Source organism: Aptenodytes forsteri, unplaced genomic scaffold (assembly GCF_000699145.1).
Source record: "Aptenodytes forsteri isolate BGI_AS27 unplaced genomic scaffold, ASM69914v1 Scaffold357, whole genome shotgun sequence".
Taxonomy (NCBI): Eukaryota; Metazoa; Chordata; class Aves; order Sphenisciformes; family Spheniscidae; genus Aptenodytes; species Aptenodytes forsteri.
The window spans coordinates 874,870-890,808 of NW_008795671.1; the positions used below are offsets into that span (position 1 = coordinate 874,870).

Genomic DNA, 15,939 nt, shown 5'->3' on the forward strand with positions numbered 1-15,939 from the left:
GAGAGAGAGAGAGTGTGTTGGGGGGGGGCGCAGGAATACAAAGGAAAAAAAAAAATCACATTTCTGAAAAGGATTAACTAACTACTAGGAAGAGGAACCTATTCTCCTTCACTCCATTCAGGAAAGTGCTTAGGTAACTACTTGGGAAAAAAAAAATTGAAGTACTTGCGAGAAGCAACGTTTTACTGCCTACAGTTTTGTGCATCATGGTTTCTATCGTCCCTTATTGCTCTCACTGATACCTTTCTCTCAACACTGAATTCAAGCCAGCTGCTCGTAGCCCAGGCCTAAACAGCTGAGCCAGCATCCTGCCCCGCAGTGAATTACAAGTGAGCTATTGCATTTACAGTTATACGCGTACCAGGGAAGAGCGTCCTGCCGGCCTTGGTTTGCAGACCAGCAGCTCCTGAGAGAAACGTACTGTCTCAGCTCTCCTGGTCTCTTTTCAGTTCTTTAATACTCACTAACCAGAACTACTTTCAAGGCAACCAACTTCTTCCTGTATGGACAGTATTAACTCTACAGCAAGTTAGTGTACAAGGTACCTGCTTCACAGCTGGAACATTCACCATAGTTGGCTCCTGAAGCCCCAGCCACACACAGGGACGCACTCCCAACAGCATAGGGTGGTCCACATACAATGTGGAAGTTCTCCTTTTCACAACTAGCTTGACATCCCGTCAAAAATGCCCTCAGAAATACCAAGCTGCAAAGCATTGCATATATGTTACCCTCAGGTGCTAGGTACTCAGCACCAGCCCTCCTTTCTGGAAGTGAAAATGGAGTTATACTCCCTATTAATCAGGAAGAGGAGAGATACTGCCCTCTCATCTAAGCCGAGGTAGCCCACATTTGAATTTACAGTTTTGCTGTTAGACCCACAAATTCTTACAAAAATAAAGCATCTTTATGAATTTCTAGAAGCAACCACAATTAAAATGTTCAGATCTATAGCTTTTTGTTTCACTTTGATAGTGAAATCTCTATTCATCATGACTTATTACTGTGTCTAGCACATTTAAGCAGCTCTCACCTCTAAAAACTGGCACTTTCTGAGGCTTCAGGATTCCGCTCTAATTATTTAGTGGAATTCTTGTATACAAAATGAATTGGAATTTTGTAAGGGGAAAAAAAAAACCCTGCAACTAGTTAACGGACAATTTAAGGGTGACTCACTGTTAATTTAACATACAGCACAATAATGTTAATAGCGAAAAAAACTATTTTGATATTAATGTGAATGATGTGGCATATGATGCTAGATTAAATGCATTGTAATTTGCCACTAATGAGTAGCCATGTGTCTGCCAGATTAATGACAGTAGCAAAATATCACTAGCACATGGTTTCAAAGTCCAGTGCAAGCTAAACTGGTGGGGGTAGAGCAGTAAGGGATGGGGAGGAAATGGACTACACTAACAGGGACTTTAAAATTCTTCTCTGAACACAAAGTGAGCTAACCTCTCCCTTGAAAGGTCAAAAAGACGTTAAGGGGAAAAAAATACACAGGGGAAAACATAATCACATCAGCCTGGATTTTTCCTGAATGTTACCCTTCTAATCTTATCAGAAGCAATACTGAAAATAAAAGTGAGATGCAGCAGCAGCTGAAGAGTAGACACAAGCATTCAATTCTCCTGGGGAGCGGAGACACATGCATTCAGTAAACCCCATTCAAAGCAAATGCTGCGCAGCAGCAAGGGAACCAAGATATGCTCCAATTTGCATTTCAGTGTAAAGTTTTAGTATCACGTTTAAATTTGTCATACAGACATTATCAAAGAGAGCTGATAAACTACGTTGAAGTTCTGAAATGTTTCTTGGGCTTCTTTGCTTTCAAAAACAGGATTTCTGGCCTTTGTTTTGGAATTGGTACTTCTACCAATACACAACCTGCAAACAAAGCTTCAGGTGTTTGTGCTCAAATGAATTGGCAATCTCCAGGGATTCGCCAAGTCAAGTGGTGGCTTAAGAATCTGCTCTGATAAAAATACAGGTCAGTTACAGATGATTGTTCAGGTTTGAGCACTGGTTGGAGCAATAGTCCCCAGCATCAACCACCTGGTATTCAAAAGCACTCCTAAAGGAATCCTGGATGAGCCTGAAAAACCCAGATGCTCCGATCCAGCTGACCAGGTTGAAAGCACACACACCCCCTCTACCCAGGCTGAATAAAATCATCCAGAAGAGCAGGAACTCTGACATAATTCCCCTTTTGTTGACTCTGAGAGACTCTCTTCACAGCTGGAGACCTCCTCAGCTTTTGCTTCTGCTATGGAGATAACACTTTCCCTGCTGAGCAACAAGGGAACACATGGAATAAAAAGATTAGTGGGTGGTCTAAATATAGAGAATCCTTCTGTTTCTCCCATACTTTTACCTCTACCCTCCCCCAAACACTAACACCCATGCACCTCCTGCCCCAGGAGGGACGAATCTCTCCTAAACATTGGGCTTTAAAAGGCAGACCCGCACAAATCTGCAGCTTTGTTTTCTTCCTGGGAATAAGATAATAAAAAGAGAAAAAGAAAGAAGCATGAATAAGTCTACAAGTAATTTCAAGGATAGGTGTAGTCCTCTCAGGTGGTGTCATAGTCACTACAAGTACAGGTTAAGTAGTTTCCATGCATTTAAAAATATGTCATGAGTGCTGCTTTTCCAGTTTGGAACTCCCTTTAGTTACAGTAGCAAGGAAGTAAAGTCAACACAGTGACTAGCACCATCAGCTCTGAGGACTGAAGTGATGAATTAAAACTCATACTATCCCTAAGGGAGAACAGTACTTTCAGCAACTAAAAAAAAATCAGCGTAATCAGAATGTACACATAGCTGAAAATATTCTAAAAAAACTTAGAGAAACTTTAATTTAGAAGCACTATCCCAAGCTAAAACTCATAACAAAACAATCAGATTTTTCAATCAGTCCTAGCATCTAACATGGCTATATGCTGTTCTCACAAGAGCACTCATCCATACAGTTTTGCTTTCCAATTCATCCCTGAAATAAGGTACACCAAGAAAGCAAAAGTTGAAGGCAAACAGCTACTTCAACACACTGACTTCATATCAGTACTATGCTCAGTTATTTTCCTGTGAAAGCTTTCATCACTCTTGCGGGAGTTAGAAAAGTGAACTGCAATCAAAGAACAGGGCAAAATACATCACCTCAGAAATGCTACGCTCCTTTCAGTGGCGACTGAGATTTGAGAGGTTAATTTACTTCTCTTGTATTTGCTCCAGTATTCTCTTCCCTGCCCATCTTCTACCTGTAGCTCAGTGACATGTGGCTCTGCAGCATTGCAGGTGCCAGCAGAGTAACACAAACATTGCAAACATTAAAGCTGCCCAGTGGGATGCACGTGCCATATCTACACAGAAGTGAAAAGATGGATCCGTATTCGGAAGTGCTGGTATTACCACTATTTTGAGCATGCACTGCACAATCGCTGTCTCTGTATTGCTGCCTTGGAACTCACAGCTGGCCAGGGTAAATGGCTTGAAGGCCCTTTTTTTTGGCCATCAATTTCTCCCAAATTATGATCAACCCCAGGAAAGGCTAAGCAACTGAATTGTTCTTGCTAGAACTCCACAGTTGCTAAGTTATTATGAGCATGTTTTTGTCTTTCTCTCACATTGACTTATTTGTGAGTAGAGCTCACAATAGCCCAAGTTTTATAGCTCTTGCATTAAACTACTTGTGTGGTGGGGCCAGTCTCTGCAAGCCCCCACACCGAACTGCTTGGTTCCTCTCGTTCAAGCTCTGCCTGCGGGCTTTCATGGAGCTGATTTACCTGTTTCACTTAACTGTTTAGCACGTTGGTGATGGGATAAGTGGAGACGAAAAGTAAATGTCACATTTTCTCCTCTATCTCACTCTTTCAAACTCTTATGCCTGAATTCCAAGCTCAACTCATTTTTCTGGCCTTTGGAAAATTCATATGAATGCTTAACATTGTTCTGTTCGATTAAAAGAACAGTTTCCTTTAATCAACAAGCAAGCAGTTGCAATTAAAAACTCTAGAAATTCTTTTCTATGTAATTCCTTTTAATGTGGAATTTTATTCACATTAATGAATATGGTAACATCTACTTCCAAAATGACATCGCAAAGATTTTAACAATGTCTACACTTGGACAGTCAGTGAGCTTGGCACTGGTAGGGTCAAAAAATTGTAAAATGCATTCCTTGATTAATATGTATTTTAAAACATTTCTTAATTGAATAGCAGCAATAAAAAAAATTTACTATCAATATGGATCAAGGCACTTAAGATGCAAGTCCTATCAAATTATTCATTTCAGTGGTAAAAACAAAAACAACAAACCCCTGATTTCTCCTCACAGTAATTGCAGATTCACAAAATTACTTCATTGACATTGCTATCTATTTACAACAAGGAAAGATTCAACATACTTTCTGAAAATTTAGTACAGATTGGCAAGTTACAACTGCACAGCTCTGGAGAGAGAAGAACAAGTAGTTAAGCCTGCATGGTGAGCAAGTGCACCAAGTTTTTATATTTGTGCTCAGGGGTCCTTTACAGAAGAAAATGGATATTTCACTTCAATGCTGTGGTCATATTTCTCAAGCCTTTTAGAAGACAGCAACTGTGCCCCATTCATGTCTTGATGTTTTCATTACTTACCTGATGTTAGCCGACTTTGCCTTCAGGTCATTCCAGCGCTGGTTCATGTCATCAAGCCGGTGCTGGAGGAGGGCAGCTTCCTCAGAGTTTCCTAAGGCTTTCACCATCTTCTGTCTGTTTCCATCAATGCTTTTAAAGATGTCATTGTGGGCATCAATCTCAGCTTGGATGTCCTGAAATATCAGCAAGAAAAGTCTTAATTCTCTAAGTAAAGGAAGGGACGGCTTATTCTCATTAGTACTCTTAAGCACTAGGACAGAGCACATAGTCTGACTTTCTTGGGTGACTCTGAAAAGAGACGCAGAGGGGAAAACCTGCAACCCTATTAACATTATTATAAAAGGTCTAGCTTTCTTAAGTGTGAGAAAAGGAGTTTGAAAGTCATCCTTGACTGTGAAACAGGACCTAGAACTATAAACATTAAGTTCTCTGCATGTTTTTGTAGCACTGAAGGTAACTAATTGTCTACTGTTCTCCCACGCATTTCACACAGTGCAGCATTTACAAATGCACTAGAAATCGTTTCCTGCTCAGAAATTACAGATTCAGCCTTAGCTATGTTGTCTCTTTCCTCTTTGAAATAAAACATTGCAGAAATCTTACACAGCCCAGTGAAATTCGAACTCTATATAGTGCTTTAGGTGATATGCAATGAAAGCTTTTAACTAAAACCTATGTCCTTAAACTGAAGCTAAATGACTACAGCTACCACAAGCCCATTTTTACAATTAAACTACTGTACACCATGGCCTGCAATATATGGAGAGGTAGATATAAAATAGCAGGATGTATTATAACCTGAATTTCATAGTAAATACTGAAAAGAAAAAGAAGTGCTTGTGGTTTCAATTCAGCTTACTCATTTCTCCTCCCTTTAGAAATTAAACATATTTTATTCTCTGATCTACCATCTGCCTCAAGAAACACATTACAGATGTTGTCTTCATCTAACTGAGCACAGCATTATTTTTAAAACACATTATAAGAGCAAACAAAACTTCCTGCATTACCGCCAGTGCTTTCTAGCATCCATACAGCTACATATACTCTAATAGAGCAATGTAAATGTGTGGAGAGCCAGGAGATGTACTGGCTGTCTCAATAGGCTTAATCAGCAAAGATTGTGACAGGAACTTGATGCAGATGTAAACAAACTTCTTTTGCAAAGGAAGAAATTCAATAACTGAAATCCCTTAAAAGGTTTTTATTCTTCCAGACAACTCCCCAGTAATAACCATCTGCTCCCAGGAGCAGGGAAGGAGGGGGTTCTTGTACCTCCCCATGCTCAAGATGCAGTCCTGCATCTTAGAATGGCTGCTTGCACATCTACAATTGATAGATGGAAACAGTGGAAAAGTAGCTATGAATTTGAGACAGCATGAAAGCTTTCTTCAGTTAGGGAAGAAAGCAAAAAGAAGTAGGGATACAGCTGGAGAAGTGGGGGGAGGAGAGAGGGAAAGCGGGGCTGGGGGGTGGGGTGGGGTGCGAGAGAGAGGGAGGGAGGCATCAGTGACCCTCTGGCTCTCCAGCTGAGCTACTACGTGACTTTGGACAACTATTCTTTGCCCTGAGTTTCACTACTTTGAAACAGGTAAAAGACACTTTTGCTGTCTTTAAACCACCCTGATACAAATCACCATTCTGAAAATAGATACAAGACACGGCATTTAAACTGAAAAACTGAAATGGAAGTGTCTGATGATCAACAAACCCAAATAAGGCAGCAGAGTCATCAGTTAAACAAATCAGATGCTTCTCTGAAAACATTTGCAGCTCCTGTCCTTACACCTCCAACACGCAAGCAGGCCCAGTGAAAACCAGCTCAAGTCCACACAGCAGGAGATACAACCAGGTACAGCAGTTACAATTTTAATTGCACACTAATCTGTGCTACAAAAGCCTGACCATGTCAAATCCATTTCTATGCCTTTTTAAAGTTACAAAAGAAAACTTCATTGCAAACAAACTGATCTCTAATTTTCCATTCTACAATCACAATATTCATTCTAAAGCTATTGAGAACCTTCATAAAAAATTCTAGCTTTGATTACATTTGAGAGGACACTTAAGCACGCACCCTTAAAAATGTTTCATTCAAAATGAGTTTGATTCTTGTATTTGCCAGTCATCACGTTACATTGATTAAGGCACAGTAAATCTGCTGTTCGCATTCTTGAGTCCCATCTGTGATGGGCATGTTGTGACAGCTTAGTTCAAAGAATCAACTTTGCTCATTAACTTCTCTTTCTCTTTTCTGATTTTCATTTTTCAAGAAAAAAAAGCACTGCCAGCTGATGGATAAACCAACAGGACTGATGTTAAAGTTAATGAATGCCAGTGCATCTCAGCCCTCAAAAAAAAAGAGGGAGAGAAATCCAAACAACATGTCCCACGTCAACGTGCACATGGAAGAAGTGCACCAGGAAGGTGGGATATGAAAGATGGCTAATGGCACCAGATGGACACATTAAGTTAGTTATCCCCCAATAATGATATAAAAGATCTTGAAGATTTTTATTCAGGTATTGTCCTCTGTTGGAAGGCTAACAAGTATGATGGGCTCCCATCTTGTCCTAAGATTGCTGTAATTGGTAGCAATTGGTAGTAATCTCCTTTACTCACTGTGTTATCGTAATCTTTCAATTCTTATGAGATTTGTAAACATGTTGTGGTTGCCCTCCCTTAGAATTTCTTATTTCAAAGTGGGAAGAAGAACTCTATCCATTCTGTACACATCCCAATTCCTGTTCATCCTGATCTATTATTTCTCTTTCTCCTGCCTTTTTCTTGGCCATTGATTCTCCATATTTTTCTCCATTGTCCTCTATGTGGCAAAAAGGGATGAAAAAAGTTGATTATCCCTGCTCAGGCCCCAATTTCAATTTTTCAGTCCTTTAAAAGCAACTAAAAAAAGCTCCCAATTATCACAAGGAAGCTCCCATATCCAGAGTCACAGGGTCAACACACTGGAGGATGCAGGAGAAGAGGGGAAAAAAAAAAATCCTGTTGCTTTTGCAACATAAAGAGGGGGACACAACTGTGAAACACCATCGTTCTTAGCCCAATGCAAAGGGGATCTGGGCCAGAGCGCTCTCCCAGTGCATGCAAAACAAAGCAAAGAAAAACAAACCAAAACAGAAACCTAAAGAAATACACTGCAAACAGAGAACTTCTTGCCAGCAGAAATTCATAGCTCTTAAACTGTAATTACATAGCTTTATCAACTTAATTTTTGGAGGTATTACTATAGAGATGCCATATTTTGCTAATTTTGCAACTATTTATGTGCACATATCTGTTAAACTGGATTGATAATTTATTGGTGTGAGGTCAACAGATCTGTTTACACGCCCAAGTGCATGCAGGATTAAGGTCCTAAATTAAAAGAAAGCTCTTCGAGGAAAGAATTCATCCTATATATAAATCAAGGTGCAAGTTTCAAAGTTTTGAAAGATAGAAAGGAGAAGGAATGGTTTAACACTTACATATCTACTTCATCCTAGGTAGGCTATTAGAAGATTGCCACTTTGCTTAAATTCCTTTCAAGAATTAAGATCAAACTGCTGCCTGTCTTTTCCACTCTGGTCTGGTGATTTCAAAATCCCCTCATCTCCATTCTGAACCTTAGACTTCTTTGATTCTCTCCCTCCTTACCGCTTTCATGGCGGATGACTTACCTGCAGGATTCAAGCCTTCGTTTCATGCTTAGATCTGATTTTAAAGCTTGTTTCCATAATAAGAAGCCTACTTCTTGCTTTAATTTCAATCAGATAAAATACTAAATTATCATATAATGACAACTGAAGAGCATCTGTCTTTAAAGAACGTATAAATACAGTATGTGACACTCAATAATGCTATAGATGGCAATTCTGAAAAGGACCCAAAGACGTAGCTGACTCCAGCTGGAGTTGCTACTGGAACAGCCCAAAGGCAGACTAGAGTGACTTGCCCAGGGTAAAAGAAAATATATGACAAAGATTTGAACAGAACCAAACTTTGTGACTCCAAGGTCAACCAGCTATCAAATTTTTTTTCTTTTTTTCCTCCTTACAGACTGCAAGGGTATTTTAAACAGTTACAACAGTAGACATAATTGTCCTTTGGAAACTATTAATCCTTTATAAAGACAAAAAAAAAAATCCTTTAAAAAGATTAAAAAAAACCCCAAATACAAAAAACCCAAGCCAACAGCATTCCCATGAGGATGGGCATTCTAGTGCCTTTTTTCTGAATGATGAGTCCAGAGGGCCTCTAATTCACTCTGCAACCCCTAAGCTGTTAGCATATTCACTTCCACTCATGTTTTTTCAGATTTTATTTGTTTATACCGTCTTCGTTGGTACATTACCATTAACACAGGCAAAATATTTTCCTCTTTAAAGGGCCCAAATCCTTCTGCTGAAGGTAAAAACACGACTGGTGGAAGAAAACTCCACATTTCCATGCCAAAATTAAAGTAGAAGAAACGATGCATTTTATAACATGCAAAATTTTACTCTATTCCATTCACTCCATTAAGAATCCTAGAGTACTTGCGCTTTATGATATAAAGATCTAAAACAGGGAAGTTTTCTTCTTCTGTAAGGAAAATAAACAGAGGTTCCTATTATGTTACAGATTCTATTATCAAGATCCCTTAATCAAGTTTTTACTACATACGATATGACACAAAACTCAACTTTTGCCTCTTACAAAAAAGGTCAATAGCATTCTATACCAAATCATAACTTCACAGGATTTTTTAAAACAGTTACATATAGGATTTATCAACGTTTTACTCCAGTGTTTTTTAAACCCACTGTACACAGCAAAAATTCTGTATTACAAACCGATTTTTAACTATGTTGATGTTTATTAGGGAACAGAATTGCACTGAATTTCTATAAAGATCTGCCCACAGAGCAGGGATGGCAAGTTATGGCACACAAACTACACGTGGCTTCTAAGAAATGGACGTGCAGGTCCAATGCTGATGCTGTGCCACAAGACCGGCAGCGTTTTGTGTTGGCACAGACTGCTACGTAATTTTAATCCCCAGGTACAAGCCACAGAACAGGCAAACTGTTGTGGCTTTTGAACCACATGAAGATCTTAAGAGGAGTTAGTAGGGTCGAGGTTGACTCCTCATAAATGAAAAATAGCTTGAAAAACTGTATTTTCCCCCGCAAAGGTTACCCCCAGGCTATTTTGCCAGGACAGTTTTGTACTTCTTCCACCCAATACAAATCATGCCTGTGACTGGAATATGACAGAAGACTTGGTGCAGGTACAGGGAATTGCAAGTCCCACAAAAATGACTGCCCATTGCCTTCACTGACAATGTTCAAGTCAGCAGAGACATAGTTACAGAAATGCTGCACTTGCCTCTTTCAGAGGTCAGGAATAAAGGTGATGACTGCTCACCAAAGTATCTGCAGAAAACTCTTCCATCTGGAACGGCTGGAGCAAACGTCAGTGCCAACCTAAGGACATAACTGTATGCCATAGACATCAGCCAGAACATCTTTCTTTGAGGTCCCACAGCAGGTAGCAAGGGAATGGATTTTTTTTTTTTTTTTTAAATAGCAGATTGTTTAGTCTATATTGAACCAGATACATTTTACCTGCTGCTACCAACTGCCTCCGGGAACACTGCTATGTCAGATGTTCCCTTTAGCCTCTGCTTCACTCGGAGGTTTTCACTTTTTGATGACTCTTAAGGAGGGAGTAAGAATTAGGGCATGATACAGGTGTATGAAAGTGGCCATTGTTAAAGGGAAACGGGATTTTTATTGCTTTCTTCCTTACAAATGCTGGGGGTAGCATGGAGAGAGGGATGCTGTTGTAGAAAGAGACAGTTTAAAAAAGAAAAGTGTCTGAAGAATCCAGGTACTCATCTCATCCAGGTAGTCTCTCCTCTGGCGTCAGAGGACAGTCATAACTTTAGAAAAGCTCATCCCATCTGCCGTTTCAGAGGCCTGCAGCGGCAGTTGCTGTTAAGCAATCAGTTTGTAATGAATTCACATTCAGAAGAGCAGTACACATGCAAAACCCTTGGGCAGAATTGCCATTATCATAAATCCACCAGTGGCAGAAGTGTGTATAAAGACAGACATTAAACCTCTCTAAAGTGTCATACACAGACCACACTGGGTATCACTACAGCCACTGTGACTATAGTATAAGATCAAAGCAATTCACAAAAGCAACTGGCTTTAGATATGACAGAAATTTAATTATTAAAGCTCTCAGATATTTCAGGAAGAAAAAAAAAACTTTTTTGGGGAAAAAAAACTTTGGGATATTTTTCACATCTAATTTTCAAATGCTTGGACTACCGAAAGCCTTGCACCAACACTTCAAGTTTCCAAAAAGCTGTCTTGACTTGCACTTAAACCTAATAGATAGTACCTTAACAGGTGACATATGGTGTGGATAAGGATTCATTTCATCACAAGAATGATGATGCACTTAAGGAGGCTGAGAATGCCACCCTGCCTTCGACAACTTCTGTGGCCCCATCGCATGGCATTGACTCAACATCTGAGGGGCATCATAAATCTGTTAATACTAATTCCAGCAGTCACATAATTGCGACTGAACAAAGCCAAAGCGGCCCTGCCCACTCCAGTGTAATGCGACTCTGCCTTTGCATAGGAAGGGAGTGCCGTGCAAGCTTCTGCAAATGCCATCTGGCTTCTGCATTACGACCACAGCAACAGCACTCGTAATTCTCTCCTTGCAACATATATTAATGAATCCAGAAAGCTGAAAGTAGCTTGCAAGCCAGGATCACTGTCATAACGCTGTTTCTCCTGGCAGCAAACTCCTCAGTTAGGAAGAACAGGATGGGTGTGTGGGGAATCGTGAGAGGGAGAGATGAAGCAGGGGAGGAGGAGGGGAACTTGCTCAAAAAAGAGAAAAAGAAAACGTGCTAAGTAAGCACAGACTAGAATTTGTGGTCAAAGTTCACCAAGTAAAATGTTAACTTTCTTCCCCAGCACCAAAGCGTCCTCCTACATCATGTTACAAATTTCAGCACAGTAGACAACAAAATGATACAGTAAGCTTCAAGCTAAAAAATACAGCAGAGCTGTGAGACCTGTAAGTTTGTTTTTATTGAGAATTGCTACGATCAATTCCTTTGAGACGAAATAAGACACTGGAATATTCAAAATCACAGGGGAGAGCCTGGAGTTTGCAAATGCCAGGGCTTGTATGTTCAAAAAACATTAGAAACATTGGTTTCAAAAATTCTGTCTTAACCACATCATGAAGCATCTCAGAGTCCAGCATGTGTCCTAATCTTTATAGGCTACCAGCAGCAATTACAAGAACAGAGTGAAGCCCAGCTGACAGACTGGGAGCAAGAGTGGAGCAAGTGATCTACACAGTGAAGAAATCACGTCACAAATGCTTTTACTGTTACTATTAGCTGCTTTTGGAAGAGTCATGCTGGTGGGATACTGAACGGTATCTGTCTCATTAGCTCCAAAGTTTGCTACTGTAGGAAAATAAAAACCAAGAGTTTAAAAAACCCAACAAATCCAAACCAGTTTACAACAGTCTTCTGAGGACCCAGGCTTATTAAAATTTTGAAATTAATGAAAATCATTATACAAACCCAAAACAAAAAAAAAAAATAGTAGCTTGCATTTATTTGCTGAGACTTTTAGGTTCATTTAGTAATACCCATTATACTACTGTTGGGGTGACCAGTGCTGATTTGTATCAAAAAAAACCCCAAACAAACATGCTGAAGTTTAGAGCTTCAGGATAGAAAACCACAGAATCAGGCTTTACAGTCTGCTCTCCTGCTTTGTGACCACAGTATTTATGCTTTTTATCTTAATGTGTAAATAAACTGCTATATATTTTGTCACAGACTCTGGTCTTGCAGGGCACAGGCAGTTTGCATGGATAAATGTTATTATAAAAAACCAAAAGAAAATATAGCATGCAAAGCCAAGCTAACAATGGTTACAAACATACGATCCAGGTTTCATTGGAAGTGCTGACAATTAGATGAAAACAATCTGGTTTTGAATAGTCTCATGTCCCTCGCTAATCAATGCAATCACTGCAAAGCCAAGCCTCCTGCCTCTCAGCATTACTGTTACCAAATGTCCTGGTAAGAGAGAGAGTAACTAGTCTGAATAAAAGAAGAACAGATGAAACGATGGCAAAAGTAGCACGTTCATTGGAAGTAATTCTACTTATAAAAGCCATCGTAAGATTTTCCAATTTGACTAAGATAACATTCAACAGCAAACCACGGAGCACTTCCTTTATGTCAACAGTGAAGTAAGGTCACAGGCATCCTGGAAGTCCCCTTATGCTCCTGACTTCGCAAAATCCAAACTTTTCTATCATTTCCTTTTGGGGGGGGGGGGGGGGGTGTTTTTTTGGGGGGGGGGGGGGGGGAGATTACCACAGTCAGAGTACATGCTCTAAAACTAATCTTGTAGGACCTGAAATGGGGAAGAGAAGCAGCATTAGACTTCCATATTAAAGAGGCAGTCAAACAGGGGTCACATGAGGACCTTAACAGCAACACAGAAAACCTAAGTTTAACATCAACCTGCCCTTTTTATTGTGTAGTTTTCAAAGGCATAACCTTTTGCAAAGGCTTAAGTATATGAAACTGTGCTTATCATACCTTTTCAAATTTTGTCAGCAGCTCACGTAAGCTGAAGTTCAGGCCAATCATCATTAAGCGTCCCCCGAAGCCTACATTTTCCTGGTACGTCCTCCAAGCCAGGTCTATAGCCTTCAAAAGGTTTCTCTCTTTTTCCACCTATACTGTCTCAAAACTCCGTGAGAGCTCCTGCACGTGCCCCTCTCTTGGGCTGTGTTCCCCTGGGGGCAGTTCACACAGCACCATTGTCGCAGTCTCCCTGTCCCTGCTCCTTCCCACAGACAGGGCACCTGGGGGTGAGCCGCTGACACCAGGTGATGCTCCTTGCAGGGTTAACCTGGCCCCATGGCACTGTGGGGATCTCCTCGTCTCCACGTCTGGCCAGGACTGCCTCCAGCTCACCTCAGCAATGGCCTGCAGGCTCCAAGTGCTTCTTGCAGGCCTCAAACTCAATGTTTGGTCTCAATGACCCCGCGCAAGACGAGCTGTACTCCACTGGTATATGATGGATGCAGAGGGTGGGGAAGAGGAACAAGTCCTTCCATGTTGCTCCATTCAAGGGAAAAAAATACAAAGAAAAAAAAAGAAGAAGAAAAAAAATGCCCAGAGAAACTTCTGTTTATAGAAAGCACCAAAAGCTAGCTTTTCAGAGAAGTCAAAATGGGACGAGGCACACTTCAGCCTAGGAAACCCGGCAGCGTGACCGGACAGGAAGCCACCTCTCCTCTCCCTGCCTTCCTCGCAGCTGGCCACCAGCAGGCTGGTGTTGCTATGGCAGTAACCAAGCCACCTCCAGCCCTCTTCCCTCCACCCAGGGAATACTGCAAACCCCCCCCCGCCACACAGCCAAGGCCCATTAAAAGAAATCTAAAAAGTACTTCCTTTGTTCAGGAAAAAAAAAAAAAATCTCCAGCAAAGGATCCTGCTGCAACCTCCGAAGCCTTTGCTGGGGATCTCCTCCTTGGGTCCTGCCTGCTCTGACAGCCGTGCGGTAATCTATCGCCGGCATTTGTTTATTATTGTAATCAGCATCCTCCCTTCCAGCAGCCCTGGTGCTGCTCTGAAGCCAAGCACACTCCCCCTTCCTGGAGGTCTCCCCTCTGGAAAACCACCGCCACCCCTAAGGCTGCAGAAACCCCGGACCAAAAACCCTCACTTGCCCCTCTTCCTTCCTCTCGAAAGGAAAGACAGCTATTTAGTCAGTGAACAGGTTTTGGAGCTGTAAAAGCAACTGGTGCTCCACAAAGCCTACACGCGCCCGCTGCCGCTCACGAGGGCAGACTCTGCGCAGGCAGATTGTTTTCATATGAGCCTTTGCTCGCCCGCAGGAAACCTGACACCCCAAGGGTGGCTACTAGGAAATCACTCCGTTTCAGACCATTCCCACTGGAAACCCCGTGTGCATGTGAAGGCCTATTTAAGCTACTATTAATGCTTTCCGTACAACCACACATTACTCAACTGCCAAAACCAGCTTCAGTAATAGTTGCCAGCAAGTCAGAAAACGTATAATTAAAACCAAACCAACAACCCATCACTTGCAAAACCTGTTACAACTATTTCTCCTATGACCATGTTGGGTATCACGTGTTGCTTTTACTTTCTTTTTATCTCACCCAACGGTCATATGAAGTACCAATAAAGTCACCAATGGCAAAACTGTTTTTAAAATTATTCTCAGCTAGTGGGTTATACTGATATAGCCAGTATGGGTCGGGATTTTAAAAATAAACTCTGGAAGGAAAAAAAAAAAAAAATATTGGTATTAGCAGGATTTTTGCTTATTTTTATTTGTACTTTGCCGCCTGTCTGTATCTTTTATGTGGGCATATTACACAAACTGCAGGAGTGCTTGCAAAATAAACTGAGAAAAGTTTTCCAAACAAAGGCAGCAGAACTAGACCAGCTTTACTGCACAACTGAAAGGTCAGCACAAACTGTCTGAATTTATTCCACTGCTTATGGAGCAAAAAGCCCACTTATTAATGTGACAGTATCTAAAATCATGTTCAAATACTGTTCTTTTCTAAATTAACCACTTACAGAAGGAAAAACACACATTAGAGTGAGAAAGTAAAACCATCCTGCAAGAGATTTAACTACAATCTCTATTTGAGAATCTCTCTTTTCTTCTCCTGCAAGACAGACACAAAGTTTGGATCCCGATTCCTGTACACACTAAGGCTTCTTTCTGCTGCTCTTGCAGAAAAAACCCTTGCAAAACGGGAAGAAAACAGCATTTAAATCCACTTCAGAGGTGCTAGTGCATATAAAATGAAAATGGGTGTCAGGCTGGATTATAATGAGGCTTCATAACTCCAGGACTGTATCCAAATATACAACATTAATTTTACGTTTATTTTCAGGTTTCATACTTCGATAACTTGTTTCCCAATTTTCTGTTGTCATAAAAAAAATCATGCATTGTAGATCTTTCAATACTATTAGATGCAAATGTAAACGCCCTCTGAGATGGATAGGTACCATTTTGCAGAATTCTATAAAAGGTAATCAAATATACGCATATATACACAATGTTGGACCAGTGCTTCCAGTAAAATGTCTTTGAAAATTGTACTGAATAACAACTTTTTCAGTGGCCCTTTCACATGAAAGCACACTGCAGTATTTGAGAAATTCTGAATTTGTGGAAGAAAAATAAAGTAACTGAAA

At 40.6% G+C, this 15,939-nt stretch overlaps 1 protein-coding gene across 1 annotated transcript in view; it reads right to left on the reverse strand.

The window, feature by feature from the left end:
• UTRN (utrophin) overlaps positions 1-15,939 on the reverse strand; it is a 419,780-nt gene that overhangs the window by 133,819 nt on the left and 270,022 nt on the right. The window contains exon 52 of the mRNA XM_009282506.2: positions 4,647-4,819. Within this exon, the coding sequence (XP_009280781.1) occupies positions 4,647-4,819 (173 nt within the window). The remainder of the gene's footprint in view (positions 1-4,646; positions 4,820-15,939) is intronic.